This window comes from Tachysurus fulvidraco, chromosome 4 (assembly GCF_022655615.1).
Source record: "Tachysurus fulvidraco isolate hzauxx_2018 chromosome 4, HZAU_PFXX_2.0, whole genome shotgun sequence".
NCBI lineage: Eukaryota > Metazoa > Chordata > Actinopteri > Siluriformes > Bagridae > Tachysurus > Tachysurus fulvidraco.
The window spans coordinates 13870183-13886504 of NC_062521.1; the positions used below are offsets into that span (position 1 = coordinate 13870183).

The following is a 16322-nucleotide window of genomic DNA, read 5'->3' on the forward strand; positions in this document are numbered from 1 at the left end:
AGTCACTTGGCATGGAAAATGAAATGGGAACAGAGCAAAACTCCTGCACAAGAATATTGCTTAGCATATCCAACCAACTTAAAAGACTGTGCAGTAAACAGTGGGAATAACCATTGTTAAAAACTGTTAAGAAGATACATTAATATGGTAGATATATGGGGGGAATGAAACAAAAAATTTGGTTTTACTGTACTTGGTGCAGATGCTGCATATCACTGTGACATTATGAGAAATCCTTGGCAGGTATGCCCTTTAACACAACTTTGGGGCCCTTGCAGTTTAGTCTAACTTAGTAGCCTGCTTTTTTCTTCTGTTAATTTAAAAAATCACTCAAATTTATGAAAGAATCTATGCGATTAGATTGTCCTCCTGCAATAATTTGAATATTAGATTGTGACATTTGTAAGATATTAAACTCAACAGTCTTTGTGAAATTAAATAAACCATCCAAGAGTGGTAACTAGTTTGAGTACAGGGTGTCTAAACTGTAAAGAAGCAAAATAAAAAACCTGACCACAGATGCTATTGTTTAAAAATTACAAATGAATGTAGGAAATGAGGTTGGCAGACAGAACACACTACATAGCTATTATGTGGTTAGTTTTTTTGTGCTTGCACACATACTCTTGGTACTTTATTTTATAAGTCTGTAATTAGAAACAAAATCTCTATTCCACATTACATAAATTCAAGATAACATGAAAACATTCTTTATTGATTAAAGAAATTAAAACAATCACCAACTATGCAGCTTAGCTACATCCATTAATCAAAGTTGCATTATATTTTTGTCAGTACAGAGAAAGAACAAACATAATAGCTTAGCAGCAAGACATAAAAAGCGCCATTTCATAATCATGCCTCACTCAGCAACAGAGGTTGAATAAACTAGTGATAAAGCAATGCATGTATGTATTATTACATAGAAGAGAGGGGCTGAAAATTAGACTATTGATATTAATTTGATCATTTTTATCATTAAAGAAAGCTGGATAATCTGCATCGGCTGCCCATGTGTTATTTCTCTAAATGGCATCAATGTCAAGGTCATCCTCCTCCTCAGTTTTCTCTGGCTGAACAGACTCCACTTTAAGCTCACGGGCAGAAGGAGAGTAAACAACCTAGGGGGAAGGAAGGAGAGAAAGACATGTTAAGACAGTCTGACCACGGTAAATGAAAGTCTAAATTTTAAGCTAATGGTAAAACAAAACAAAACACAACTAATGATTATTGTGCACCAGTCAGTGTGGATAGAAGCATTTAGCACAATATAGCAAAAACTTCTATTTTAGCTAAGAGTGGTTTTGGCTTAATTAAAGCATTTTCAGCCTGCATTGGTGACTTTAAAGACAGATTTACATTTTTGTTTACTGTAAGATGGTGACAGGGTTGCGTAATCTGCATTTGTATAATCAAGAAAGAATGACAAACACCAAGTCAATCCCTAAAACATTTAGGAATTTATAAACTTCTGGTAGGTAATCATTAACTAAAATTAAATTTTACTCATAAAATGACTGAAATGTAAACCAACTGCTGTCATCACCCAACATTTTAGGACACAGGGCACTAGGATTAGCGCAATGATAAAATGTTGCACAAAGAACTACATGGAACTATGAATTTCATATATGCTAAAGTTGGGCAGAGATGTTCACATTTATCAGGCTGCTGTTTCTATAGACCGATGCATCAAATAAAAAGAAAAAAATCTGTGTGGTTAAACTGGTTTACCTCTACATTCTCATCTTCCCCATCACTTCCCTCACTCTCTTCTTCTGCCTCCTTCAGCCATTTGACAAAAGGAGCAGCCTTAGCATGAATTTCCTTTGCCAGCTCTTTAGATACATATTTCTTGGACACCTTAAAGATAAAACCATGTGTCACAATCCTCACCAAACAAAACATAGAACAAGGTAATTTTTCATCATCAATTTTAAGTGCACACCTTTTCAGCCCATTGTAGAATGACATCCTCCTCCAACAAGTCAGCATCATACAAGTCCTTTAGAATGATTGGAACTCTTGGCAGCAGCTGAGTTTGGTATAGCTTCACCAGACACTCAAAGCCACCCAGCAGATATTTCTGAGCCTTCTTATCATTATGGCAAAACTGTAGAGATGGAACAAGTGAGAATGATTAATGTACAGACATAGAGGAATCAAAATACCGTTTCTCTTTCTTGAATGAAGTGTTTACTGAAATCACAGACTGAGTCTATTGCACACTGGTTCCTCATGTTAATAAACTGTTTACTGAACCAAAATTGAACCAATTGACATTACAAATTCTTCCCTAAACTGAGCAAGTAATGCTTACTTGCAGAGTAAGCACACTGTAGGCTAGATACATGATAATTCAAATGGGCTGCTAGATCCTCTATCAATTTTCTGTTAGTTAAATAAATCTTAAAATCTCCATTATGTATTTCACATAAATCCATTGTATTGTCTAAAAGCCTTTGGAAAATTCACAAGAAATAACAGCAAATTCAAAAAGTAAACTACTGGATAAAAATAGACTTTTTTGTTGCTTGTCTTGCAATCATTTTAACCACATTATCGGAGGTTTTAAAGACTTACACGTAAAAAGTGGCGTTTATATTTTTTGATCTGATCTCTGATGTTTTCATTAAAGAGTAGTTCGCTCAGGATAAGTGGCCCCATGGCCCTTACATCCAGACGCTCTGCCTCAGCCAAAATCTCCTTGTCTGCAGTGTGTATTGCACCATTTTCTTTCTTTTGCTATAAGTGAAACATGAGGGAAGAATAAATCATAATTAGCCTTTTAAATTCATTAATTTCATGTCACAAACCTCAAAAGCAATGCATGAAATACTATTTAGGCAGAGAACAACAAAGAAAAAATATTTGCTCAGTTGTGTAGCACTGCTCAGGCAGTTTGTTCCCCAACTTGTTTTATATGCTCAGTACCAATCCACAAACACCCTCAAATACTTACTTTGACAAAATTATAAAACATGTTGACTCTATCCTCTAGGGATTTCTCCAGGTCATCGGAGAGTGTCAGGTTCTGAGCATGATTACTAATCTCCTCCATTCGCCGACGCTGGGCCTCCTCGGTGGTTTCCTCTGCCCAGTCCTCATCGTCTTCATTACCATCCTAAACATAGAGCACATTTTGTCTGAAGAGTTCATTTCATGTCAAATGTTCATGTCTCTGTAATCAATCTATTATGTCTCCTTGAGGTAATATCTATTCTAATAACCATTAGTGATAAAAGGGTAAAAAGGCACCCACCACAGCATCCGGCGCATCAATGTCTTTATGGTTCCCAGAATCACCACTGCCTGAGCCATTTTCCTTGTCTTTCTTTCGGTTCTTCTTCTCCTTCTCCTTCTTCACAGACCCACTATCACTCTCTACAGTTATGGTGATTATACAGGATTTATAGGAGGCAATAAAAATGTATTAAGCAAATAATTTTGGAACGTGCATTGATGAAAATCTAATTTGGCAGCAGTTCTAGAGGTTTATAAAAAAAATAAATAAAAAATAAAAATAAAAAAATAAAAAAAGAGAGAGAGAGAGAAAAGAGAATTCACCTGGTGGATTTTTAAGGATGAATGTGCACAGTTTGTGGCGAGTATCTAGCATACCCCGGTACCCACAAGCTTTACAAGAATTTCCAATAGTTTGTTTCTTTGGATTAATATGCTGAAAGACACAAATTCAAATTAAAAACTGAGGAAGAAAAAAAAAAAAAACCAGTGCATTGTAAAAACCATGCACCTCATCAAATGTAATACAATACAATCATTTATTCGTTCATTCATATATTTGAAAGTAACATATCCTATCATTCTTACTAAGTCAGTCTCAGGATTATCACATTCAGGGCACAGCACAAACTTGCGTATGAATCCATCCAGCATGTCCTGTAGTTTGTTGGCCTCATGGGAGCCGTTCACTATGTAGCGGTCATTCTTTGAGTCAAACTGGGTCTGTGCCCCAAGCTCACAGCCAAAAAACTTGGTTGGATCTTAAAGGTATAAAAGATAGATTTTGTCAGACTTAACAAATCACCATGGAGCACCTTATTGTAATGAATCCAAACACTGTATTGTTCATAAACTGACTATATTAAATGAAAAAAAAAAACATCACTAAAAACCTTACATGTTGGAGGTCGATTCAATGCCTTTGCAACATCAACCATGTTGACAATGACTGTCTTGATTCCATTCCCTTTGCCCTCCACCTGGTCAAAAAAATTAATGACTTATTATTAACAAAAATGAGCAAAAACACTGTTCACTAAAAGTCAGAGATACAGTTCTAGCATTTATAAAATAAAAACCCAACATGGAAAATATACCTTGGCAATCAGACGGGGCATCTTGTAGCGGTAGAACTGGTCCGACACATTGCGATTGACGTTAACAGACATTTTGAGTGACCTGTGGCACTATCAGCAAAATAAAAAGATCTTGGATGGGGATTTTTGGGTATCTTCTGTCTGGAGAAGACGGGATGACATAAACGATTGCAAGCGTGCTCGGTCTCTGACATGAAAAAGATTTTGCCACAGAGGCTGCAAGTTCCTTGGTCGTGTTCTAGGTTAACACCGCTTGCGTCCCAACAGCTGCGCAACAGCTCTGTAGGAAAAAATATATAGATTTTATTACTCAAATAGGAGTGCACAAATATTTAAAGTACCACCAATGATTAGCTTCCAAACATCATTGATTCATTTTCCCCTTAGCATCAGCAGACTTGAATGAATCTAAACAGACTGAAAACAGTACCTCCGTGTGGAGTTACTGAGAATGAGAAGAAAAAAAAAACAACAACCTTGTGCTGTTTACAACTTAGCAGTGGGGGCGGCTACTGTTCAAAGGTTATTCCCATATATCGATTTTGGGCAGCTAAGACATTTTTTAGCACACACAAACAAATGTATAGATTATAAAAATTATAGATAAATAGAACATGCATGCAAATATAGCTAAATAGCAATAGTTAAAATGTATATATTATATATTGTTACAACAGAACAAGCACAGAACACATGGGTTAAGCCTAACTAATTACCTTACCAAAGCTCATAGCCGGTTTCCAGCAAATTAATTCAAGTTTAGCGAATTCCAGTGCTCAAATACACATATTTAAACGTTAAAAAGCGTGTAAGATTATACCGAATCGTTTAAAGAGGTTTATAGATGTATGTGAGTGTCGACGCAGGAGAACAATCTCCCTACTGTATTAAGACTCGCCCCAGTGAGTCAATGTTTGTGCTTCCAGTTTACTCCAGTCACTGATCGACCTACCCATCGTTCTCGCTTTGCTGACTATGTCAACGTCTATTTTTTTTCCAATCCAGAAAGTAAACACGAAATGCCAGGTTTCTTAAAGAAGTTATATTCCGAATATAGAAGCGCTAAACTGTTGGAATCGGTCGCCAAACTTGACTCGTTTTCCACCATGGTGCAGAGTGCGTCATGGCTAGGCTAAGCTAATTGCGCTGTACGTGCGCCACCACGGTACATACGGCGCCATTTTGATCCAGTCATTCACACCCAGTACGATAGTATCTGGTTAAAATCGGTTAAACGGTAGACACTTTGTGTATACAGGCACGTTTCGACATATATACGGGTAACCAGTATTAACAATTTTGATCAGAGACATTGTTGAATCGCTTACCGTTTCCGTAAAATAAAGACATAAACACAACGCTAGTCGTCCAACGACGCAGTGAAGGGTTGATAGTCGAGCTGGAGTCGAGATGTTAGGTCGTGATCCAAGAATAGAACCCGACACGGCTGTAGAAAAACGGGTCAGAATTATGCAGCAGGTCCAAACGATACAGGAATCTGAGAATGATACGAAAACACGCGTATGAGCCCCTGAAAAAAAAACCTAAATACGGCTAGCTGAGATTTATAGCAGCAGTCATGACCTAGTAGCCAGTTAGTTTACATAACGAGCAGGTTAGCTAGCTGAGAAAAAAGACTAATAAGAAGTCTAAAATATTATAACATGCTTTGTTATGATTAACAAACGAAAGATTATTTTTCTTTTAAATCAGCCAAATACAAATTTGAGTGAGTGAGATTATTATTATTATTATTATTATTATTATTATCGACTGCTATCCTTACCCACCTTGTTCCTTCTTGCGCCACTACGCAATGGCGGAGCACCTTGGCAACACAACTGAAACAAGACGATGAGCATGACGAGTGCACTAGTAACCCCGCCCCTGCAAGAGACTTATTGGATGAGTGACCCTACTGTGGCACCTTCTACATTGTGATTGGCTCGTCTAAAATGTCAATCACAATCTCATCGCCTCGTCTTCTTTCATACAGCACGTTGTCAGGCATGTTCCTGGTTAAGGTGACAAAAGTGGCACATTGACGGTGCAACTGCACTTAAACGTTCCATATTTACAATAATAAAACACTGAAACCTCTTCCATGCCATTTCCTCGTAATCTGTTTTGTGCACTTACAGTGTGAATGTGTGAAATCTTGATTTATTTTTATTTTATTCCTGTTAAAGCATTTATTTTGCAGATGTGTCTGCAGTTTTTGGCAAATTGCTTGTGCATAAGTCATTCATTGCCTTTACCTGATACATCATGAACATGAAAATTTTTTTAGGTACTGAGTATGTTATAAAATATGTTAAAACCAAAGGGAAAAGCTGGGGATTTTTCTTCGGAATTCTGAATTATGAAAGAGCTTTGAGGTAATGGGGAAGTACTGTTGCTGTGGCTGTTACTTTCACACTCGGGATGAAACTGGTTGATTAATGGCTGGGGAATACCAGCCATAGGTGTTTATATATCTGGCTGCTCAAATCTTGTGGACAACAATGGATGTTTGCTGAGCTTCACAAAAGCAGTGAATACATTTCCGATGTTTGCATCTGGGAAGACAAGAAAAATGCTGAGGAAAACCTGGAAACAGTTGTTTAAAAAAAAAAGTCAAGATAGAAAAAACAAAAGTTTGGTGAGCCGGATCTGCTCAGATACTTCTGAGCCTGGAGTTGGTAAGTAATATTCCAATTCAGTAGTTGTAAACTTTATGATAGAAGCATTTCATAATCAGTTGTATTTCCTAGTAGATTTTCAGGTATCTCAAGCTTTAATGCAGACAAGAGAGGATTTATCAGTCTTATTTTTCCAAAAGAATGTTGATTTGGTTTGTTGATTCATTGATTTGATAGCCACGTATTTCCACTGAGTTGAGAATGGTGTAGAATTTTAATTTATATGTTATGTATTTATCTGTATTTATCTATATGAGACCATATGTATAACAACCTTCACGGAGCAGTTTTATTTTTTAGATGGCATTTATATACCAGTGTTTAATTTACAGAAAATCCCAGTCAAAACAGTTGGCTCATGAAGACAAAAGACAAGTTTGATGAAGATCCGTGCCTGCACGGGCGAGAGAAAAACATTCCAATTCTTACAGATGCACTTAAAGGAGCCAAACATATCCAGGAGCTAATAGATGCAGCTGAGAAGGTGAAAAAGTGGAAAAATCAGAATGGCACCACACCTCATGGAAATACAAGCTCTGGCACCTGCTCTCAGTGTACGGTGAAAGACTTCCTCATGACAGTAGAAATATTTGTAGAAAACAACTTTCCTACAATGCCAACAAACTCACAGACACCCACCGAGGAGTACCTGAATGATGCTATGGGTCTGATATGTGGCATGGTGACTAGCTTAGTGCCAGTCTTGGATGATTCAATACTAGTGAATTACTTACTTGACAGTTATAATAAGAGACTGTTTGGCATGTTGTTCTTGTTACTGGATAAAAGTTCATCAGTAAACGATTCCTTCTTCCTTCTACAATGGGTGAAAAAGACATATTTTAGGTAGGTATTTTACCAATATAATTATCATAATCCAACATGCTGATATAGTGCATAAACATATTAAATGATGTCTGGTGGTTTGTTTGAATATTTATAATTTCAGGCAGGACCATAAGGGATGTATGATTACAGGGAACAGTGTACTTAATGTATCGGACCCCCTCTTGCTTGCTGACTGGTTGCAGTATTCAAAGCAGAAACTCCTCACACTCTTTCAGGGCAATATCTCAACTACCCTGCACAATATCCTACAACATGATCAGCCTAATAGCGTTGGTGAAGACAGCAACGAGGAGGCTTTCCTTCAAGTCCAAATAGATGTTATACAGGTACTAGGCCAATTGGAATTTCCATTTATGAATACAAATATTCTTGTTCAGAATCTCTCCATCATTAAAACTCGCCAAACCTGTCTCTCTATAGTGTCTAAATGCTTTCATTCAGGCAAGCGAAACAATCAGCCACACCATTAAAAATGCTGTACAAAGAATTTGTTGCGATGAACTTCACACTTTCATACAGAAGTGAGTTTTTCAGATTTTCTTCCCTACTTAAACAGCAATGACTTTAGTTTTTTTAATTGTATGTATTATAAAATTAACTGCCTTTCTAACAACAAATGTGTGTTGGCAGGTATATGAATGCACAGGGGGCTGATGAGTCAAATTTACTCTGTCACTTTAAGAGACTTTATACCTGTAGGCAACTCAGGTGAGTTTGAAAGGTGATCCTAACTATGGTTTGCATGTAACAATATAGTGAGCTAGGAAAACAGCCTACATTCTTTTAGACAAAAATTCTGATTTACCTGGTCTGTATGTATCTTGAGCATGCAATAAACAATTTAGCCTATTCAGGTTAAAATAATTTTTCTTTGCTGCAGGTCCTATGCTTTGAGCATTGTTGATCCAAACAATAACACAGACACCTCCACTATCAAGATGTTAGAAAACATGGAAACTCAATCTTTATCCAGTGTCCAGCAGTGTTTTGGAAAATTAGCAAAGGTGAGTCCTTCATGAATTACCAAAAAAGTACAGTACTGGAAATCAACAAGTAACATGTATGACAAATGTAATGCAAAAATAAACATATACAGTACAATGTATTGTGACTGGACTTTTAGAATGTTATCTGATTTACAATAAATGTATTTATTCCATTTTAAAGTTTATACATTTTACAATTTTAGGACAATTTAAAGAAGTATTTCAACAATGAGGATGGGCATTTACAAAATATAATAGACATAATTCCAAACATGCTTGCAACTTTACCCAAAGTGCAAGAAGGAGTGGAGACAAAACAGGTATGTATACTGTTATACTTTCACATTTCAGTTATATATCAGTGATAATCTACTTACATAACATATGTTATAAACCATAAACATGTTATAAACCATACACATATGTTATAAAGCATATTGTATATTATAGAAAAAGTTTTACTTTTTTTCAACTATTTAAACTATCCCAGTTTATTTTCTGCACAATCTGACATTCAACTTCTTTTCTCTGTTTTGTAGCTTATTGTAAAAGCAGCATACCACAGTGTTACAAAAGCATACCTGCAGTGTTTAATGCAGAGAAAGTACAAAAAATTGGAAAAGAGGTGGAATGATGTAGAAATGAGGATAAAGATGGATGCTGAATATTTAAATTACAACTTTGTAAAACAGGTGAGAAACGCAAATATTAATATATTCTACATTCTGTAATGAAACACTTATCACCACCTAACTATCATAAAACCACCATAAAGACTTTTGAATGTTGTAAATAGAAATATATAAATGAAAATAAATGTTTTTTTTACAGTGCTTAATTTTGTCTATAAAAGGCCATGATAATAAATGTAGTTCTTACCATACATTAACTGCCAAAACAGAATATTATATACAGCATGGCAAACTTGTATGCTGTCATTCATTTTACACACTCTTCATGCATTTCATCTGTAACATGCTGTTCACAACAACTGTACTTTTTTTAACAGAACGAAAGTGATCATGAGCAGAAAATACTTCTGTTGAAAATGGTTGAGATTGTACAGTGCCGTACGCTAGATACTCTTAAGCTTCTTTGCTCAGAACTGTACATGGAATTCCCTAAAGAGAGGTAAACTCGTGCAGTCTTAAGCGTAAACAATGAAATCATTTCACATTTTAATCATTCTAAATTTTGTTACATTTCTGTATAAGGATAAAGTCCTAATTGTACAACATGTCATTTGCAATGTCTTGTAGTGAGGAGTATATACCTGCCCTACTGCACTGGAGAGGGACATTTTCACGAAGCAAGATTAAGAAAGTAATTGATGTAAGTAGGGACACTGAAGGCTGTTTCAGAAATGGAGACCATGTCAGATTCCATTCTTGTATATACTGGTGGTGCTGTTTTTGTAAAATGTAAGGGAAAAGCAAATGACCAGATTTTTTTTTTTTATAAAGACAAAGCAGACATCCAGCATTTTCCTACCCAGGGTTTTGTCTAAAAACACCTGACACTGATTTATGGGAAATTGCTTTCAATTACTTTGACTTTGCCAGTCCAGTTATTAACTGTTTAAAAGTTAGGTCTCAGTATTGTTTGTTTGGTGTACAATTTACACCAATGATATTTTACAGTGTTACAGTATTACGTGATTTATCATCATGATTTAGGTTCATCATGATGAACTTGTTAACTTGTTGTGTCTGTCTAACTAATTGACAATCAAAACAGTGATTTGTTTTGATTTTATTTGTTGAAATATATACATGAAATGTGTATAATTGTTCAGTTCAGAAGTGTCATGTATCAACATTTGGTGTGATTATGTTAAAATCACATTACATTATTTTTACATTCATATTTAGAGCTTGTTGTGTCTGATTTTTATGTAGAATTTATAAAGAAAAAAATTTTTAGGAAGCAGTGTCCACTTGAGGGCAGCATTGTATATTTTGACTTAAAATAGTTTCAAACCAAACCAACAAAGATACCTTTGAAGATTATTTACAGTCATAAAAATCCTGTTTTCCTGAAGCTACTCAGCATCTCCAGTCTAAATTAGCAAACTCCCTAAAACCTTGCTGTCTTCATACAATAACTGGAGCTCGATGTGACTGTAGAAAATTTCTCAGAACTGGTTCCCATAGTATACGATATTGGGAACCAAATATTAGATACAAACATATAAATAAGTGTTGTTTGTTATATTGTTGTATTAATTTTATCATCACCACTCAACTGTATGGTGTCCTTGAGTGCCCTGAAAGGAGCCTTTAAATAAAATGTATTATTATTATTATTATTATTATTATTATTATTATTATTATTATTATTATTATTATTATTATTATTATTATTATACAAAGCCACATGTTGGTACTAAAGCAATAGTAAAAAACTTTATCCAAGCTGCTCTATTTAATGAGCCCCCTGAATCGAACAGTAAAGGATATAGATATTCTTTCATTCATAAGCATAGTTTAGTTGGAAAGGAAATCTCAAATCCTGTATCTTCCAGTAATTAGGCACTTCTTTGAAGCTATTTCCACTGGATATTGGTCACATTCCAGAACAAGTGTTAAGCCAAGAGTCAATGTCTAGTAACCATTGTTTAACACAATGCGAAGTGTCATTATACAGTGCAGTTAAACAGGAAGATAATGTTTATAAAAATCAAGCATACTACTGTTCCTTCCTATGTGAAGGACTACAGGGAATTCTATTAATAATTACTGGGGCCTGTAACTAATGCCCTGCTCAAGAAAACATATTACACAAATGCACAAAAACATGCTGTAAAATGTATATTTTATTTATTTACATTAAAAAACCCCATTAAAATAGTTATTTATATAATTACAGTACTTTTCGTTTCACATTGGATATAAAACTGCATTAAACAATATAAATACAACATACAGCATGAAAACATATAATAATTTACAATATTACAAAGAATCACTTAATAAGAACTTTGGAGAAGAAATTCCTGCATGAATGATAGGGATTCTGGCCATCTACTGTACTTTCTGCTGTTTGAACATGATACATAGAGAAGGTCTTCTTAATTCTTTTAAGGTTTGAGGTAGAGAGGTTTGCCTTGAGGTGTAGCCAAGCAGATACATGGGCTTCACTGTTAAAAACAAAAGTTACATTAGTTTCTGGTAGGTAAAGTTGTATTTTACACAAATGTGTACATAAATATCTGAAAAGAGCATTACCTGAGGTCTGGGTAAAAATTTGCGAGCGTGACCAGCTGAAGTTCAATGCACTGTGGATCATTCAGTGTAAGCAGTTCAGCTAATTTGGGTAGGATGTCTTCTAGGTCCTTCATGTTTGATCCCTGTACATGATCACAATTGAAAAAAGACAATTAAAGATTAATCAGATGAATTAAGTCGAGAAAGAGGTAGAAACACAACAACAGGCCAAAGAATAATACATAAAATAAAACTTACAGCCTCAGTAAACAGATTATGTATTTTCTGGCTGTTTCTGCATAATGCTTCAGCTGCCTGCTGTTGTTTCTTCTCATCTTTAAATTTGATCTTCTTTTTCATCATTTTTCTTACATACTCAGCCAAAACCTCTTCATGAAGCTTGCTTACCAACTCCTGTTGGTAGATCAAATTTTTGTAATCCAGAAGGTCACTATCAGCTTATACCAAAATTCAGAAACTAAAACATCCATCAGATAATAAATCTATGCACTTTGTACCTTAAGGCCTGTTTCATGTAGATTTCTGAATTCCTGAATGTGTCTGTCCACCCCTTCAAGTAATTCACAACACACATGTTCATTGTGTTTAATCCATTCATGGGTACCCACTTTGGAGTAAGTCCCCTGTGGAAGCACACAAAAGATAGGAATTTTGTTTTACTCTCATTAATCTCATAGGTTTAACAGGAGAATCAAAATCATGCTTTTTTATCAGCATAAATACTATGTGAAACTGAGTAGATAATCATTTAATGCTATATAGATTCATGCAATGCATTAACATAATAATAGATTGGTAAAATAATCAATAAAAGAAATAAACCTGTGTCTGAGTTACCTTGAGATCTTTGTGGATAGGTTTGATGAAATAACTGTGGCATGTGTCTCTTGTCCTTGTCAGCAGATCTATACAGTCATTTCTGATGTGTTGAGGGAAGGGATCTGGATTCATCATTATGTAATTCCTAGAGAAACAACAACTATTACATATGGGTCCTTAAAGAGCAATATACAATATAATGCTGCAAAACTCCAAAATAAATTTTCCAGATTCTTACCTGAGTTTTGTGATACACAGCAGGTTGGCCTTCAATACAGCATCAGCATTCACCTGATTATCATCAATCACTTTCTCAAGGAAAATCTGGTAGCTGAAAACAGGCCAATTCATGCTATAATTGTCATAATTGTACCTATGATTCAACTTCATAATATGAAATATTTAATGAACATTAAATAAAAAAGAAGTATTTTAAAACCAGCTTGTAATAAACTCACTTAATAAGAAACTGTTTAAACTGGTGTGTGAGTTTCTGAATTTTTGACCAAGAGCCCAGCAAAACCTTTGAAGTGTTTAGAAGAGCGTGGACACACTGCAGAAGAAAGAAACATGTGCATTTAGAATATCACACATTCACAAATTTCCAGTATTTTGCTTTGACTGAATTTTTAGGAGTTCTACCTGAATCAAATCAGTGGCAAGATGGCTTACGTAGCAGTTATCTACCAGTTCAGGATTAGTGCTCTTCTCTCTATTCAAGGCTGTCTGACACCAAGTCTGCAGCTCATTCTGGGAACATGATTAAAGAAAAAACAGAATGAAAGACATCTTATTGGATAAGCACAAAAACATCTACACAATCTGAATGTGTCATGCTGCAAGAGCCACAGTTAAAAGTACTTAAAATTGAGTCTATCTATAACTTGAGAGTTAACAATAACACAATAACATATACCTCTTTAGTGATCAAAAACTGCTCTTCCAACTGCTCAAGGATATCGTCAGGGAGCAATGGCTCAAGATTTTCATATTCAATCAGCTCAGAGAGCTCTCTTTTCCTCAGAATCCTGAGAAGCAAAATGTCATTAAATAAGCAACTTTGAAAGCATTTAAAAGTATAGAAAATGCCTTGGTATGGCTTTCTTCACTTACTCAGGGTAAAGATTGTTCACCCACTGAAGTACATGTATGCAGTCATCATCAGCGAGTCCATAGTCAGCAATTTCTCTGAGCTTGTCACTAAATACCTTATGGTATATTTTGGCATATAGTTGGAATATGTTATCTTTTGGGTAACAGATTCTAACATTGCTTGCAATTTTTAGCAGGTCTTCTTTTAGTTGTTTAGCCTTGGCTGTGATCTCTAATTGAACTGAAGACTTAATGTTCACATTTGAATCTAACTTTGCCTCCTCCATCCGCTGTGTAACCATTTTCTGAAGCAGGTGGTCATGCGCCAGTCTGCAACACCTGGGCCTCCATGGAGGACGTTCATTTTTCGCAACCCCTTCCCATATCCTATCCTGTTCCTCATCTTGGTATATGGCTAGGACTGCCTCTTTAAGAAATTCTATGTCCTCATTAGTTTCCACATCAAAAGAGTTCTTAATTGTTGACATAACTTTCTTAAAAAGTTCTTCAAAGTCTTTATTCAGTTTTGTCTCATCATCTTCTTCCAACATGCTCTGGCTTGTGTTCATCCCTTCTTGTTTCTTGTTTAGTGCAAACAAACTCTCTTCTCGACATATCAGCTGATTCGCTGCCACTGCAAAGTGATGCTGTTCTAGGTTCTGCTGAAAAGTCAACAGGTGCTCTAAAATAGAGAGAAGCACAGAAATTCAGAGACCCCAGGACAACATATATTCACATTCAGCACAAATACTCAAATACACTGTACAAGATAATGCACAATATACCAGTTAACTATATATAATGTGTGCTGAAAATAAATGTGAAGATGACAGTAACAATATATTTCATTAATAACAAGTAATTAGGTACTAAAATGATCTTACCTACTGCCATGTTGTCTTCCTGAGCATGGTTATTTCTTTTAAAATTGAACAGTCTTGCTTTCAATTTGGAAAATCTACTTTTAGAAGGTGATACCCTTCTGACTATGGGGGATGATGATCCAACAGTCATCGTTTCTTTGAGACAGAAAGAAATCATAGTTCATAGGTACAGTAATTGGGGCACACAAGCAGTGTTAAAAATTAATACAGGCATTTCTAAATACATAGATATAATTTGTTTGCTGTCTTACTAGGTTTTAGGAAAAGAACAAATTAGGTTTATCATTGTGTTATAAAGTTGATCTAGTAAAAAATACATAGCTTAGACAGAGAGATTATTATAAACAACAAGCCCTATAAAGAAATAACTTCACCTTTGAGGCTTTAAATATTTTGTGTGAAGTTTACCAAACTCAAAAACTTACCAGCTTTCATGCACTCCGGTTGTTCTGTTTATTACTTTGTTCTAGACTTATATATACACTGTTTCCTCCTCCACTACAACTCACTGGGGAGGAGCTGGCGCTTGGTCAAGCACTTTCCCGTGCACGTAAACTTTCCAGGCAGAGGTGTTTATGACACATCTGTGCTATGGTCTGGTAAAGTATTTAGTATAGTATATAGTAAATATAGAGCTGCTCAGCTCTATATTTATTATAGTATAGTAGCCTATTTATTTGCAGAAACCCAAACCCAAATTATATGAAAATCTAAATGTTTGTGTATTATGTGAAATGATTAAATTAATCTACAGCTATATTGTTCCATCTACAATTATACAAAAAGCTCAAGGCTTCCCATAACATCCAACATCCTGAGTTATAAAACGCTGCTGGTTAAAGTAGGAAGAGTTTTTTCCTGTGTGATTAGTGGAAAAAACATGCTTAATGAATAAATCGATCGGATTTCTTTATATGGTCGAAAGCTGAAAATTTAAGGTCTTAAACTATTTTAAAGTCATTTTATAAACCACCACCATCATCATCATCATCATCATTATTATTATTATTATTATTATTATTATTAGAATATTTGCACCCTTACCGTCCTGCTCAGCTCCATTTAGATAACGAAAACAGTTCTGTAACCTCCGGCAGACTGCATTGGATGCCATAACAGCACAGAGCTTCAGTAATGTAATTTTTGTTATTGGAACAGGGGACTTGCATTTGTACGACATAGAAAATCATGTGAGGTAGCTTTAGAAAGGAAGGATGTGGATTGTGGTTCTTACATATAATGTCTGCTTACCAGATCTCACAGACTTAAAACATTCATGTTTAATTTCAGCATTGCTTAAAAGTATTTAAGGTGTATTATCTAAACCATTTACAGAATTCAACTTATTACTCATCCAGAGCACGAACACAAACAATTCAAAACGATATAGGAACTGTACTCAGGATTCTTACATAATGGCAACTGTAATGTGATTTATACTGTG

General features: G+C 35.2%; 3 protein-coding genes across 8 annotated transcripts; 1 reads left to right on the top strand and 2 right to left on the bottom strand.

The window, feature by feature from the left end:
• Positions 1-694: 694 nt before the first annotated feature.
• On the bottom strand, positions 695-6263 carry LOC113639887 (eukaryotic translation initiation factor 5). Of its 4 annotated transcripts, none has more exons than XM_027142125.2 (12): positions 6131-6263; positions 5669-5838; positions 4341-4620; positions 4142-4223; positions 3832-4004; positions 3568-3679; positions 3263-3384; positions 2963-3124; positions 2584-2745; positions 1949-2113; positions 1735-1863; positions 695-1121 (listed from the first exon to the last, which is right to left on the bottom strand). In XM_027142125.2, the coding sequence occupies exons 3-12, from the start codon at positions 4410-4412 to the stop codon at positions 1026-1028; spliced, it is 1275 nt and encodes a 424-aa protein (XP_026997926.1). In that variant the 5' UTR covers positions 4413-4620; positions 5669-5838; positions 6131-6263; the 3' UTR covers positions 695-1025. The 4 variants fall into 4 exon arrangements, with proteins under 4 accessions (XP_026997926.1, XP_026997927.1, XP_026997928.1 ...); XM_027142126.2 differs by having other exon boundaries at positions 6127-6204; XM_027142127.2 differs by having other exon boundaries at positions 5669-5787; positions 6131-6169.
• A 494-nt stretch (positions 6264-6757) lies between these two features.
• si:dkey-196h17.9 lies at positions 6758-11167 on the top strand. 2 transcript variants are annotated; one of them, XM_047812976.1, is made up of 10 exons: positions 6758-7021; positions 7354-7867; positions 7971-8196; positions 8312-8391; positions 8501-8578; positions 8751-8874; positions 9060-9176; positions 9396-9548; positions 9866-9987; positions 10116-11167. In XM_047812976.1, the coding sequence occupies exons 1-10, from the start codon at positions 6889-6891 to the stop codon at positions 10279-10281; spliced, it is 1713 nt and encodes a 570-aa protein (XP_047668932.1). In that variant the 5' UTR covers positions 6758-6888; the 3' UTR covers positions 10282-11167. The 2 variants fall into 2 exon arrangements, with proteins under 2 accessions (XP_047668932.1, XP_026997924.2); XM_027142123.2 differs by having other exon boundaries at positions 6759-7021; positions 8291-8391.
• Positions 11168-11653: 486 nt separating this feature from the next.
• On the bottom strand, positions 11654-16066 carry tnfaip2b (tumor necrosis factor, alpha-induced protein 2b). Of its 2 annotated transcripts, none has more exons than XM_027142121.2 (12): positions 15923-16066; positions 14879-15013; positions 14016-14676; positions 13819-13930; positions 13545-13652; positions 13361-13455; positions 13141-13233; positions 12921-13047; positions 12581-12706; positions 12321-12476; positions 12084-12205; positions 11654-11995 (listed from the first exon to the last, which is right to left on the bottom strand). In XM_027142121.2, exons 1-12 carry the CDS (start codon positions 16056-16058, stop codon positions 11821-11823), a joined length of 2046 nt encoding a protein of 681 aa, XP_026997922.2. In that variant the 5' UTR covers positions 16059-16066; the 3' UTR covers positions 11654-11820. The 2 variants fall into 2 exon arrangements, with proteins under 2 accessions (XP_026997922.2, XP_026997923.1); XM_027142122.2 differs by lacking the exon at positions 15923-16066 and adding an exon at positions 15304-15823.
• Between the last annotated feature and the right edge of the window lie 256 nt (positions 16067-16322).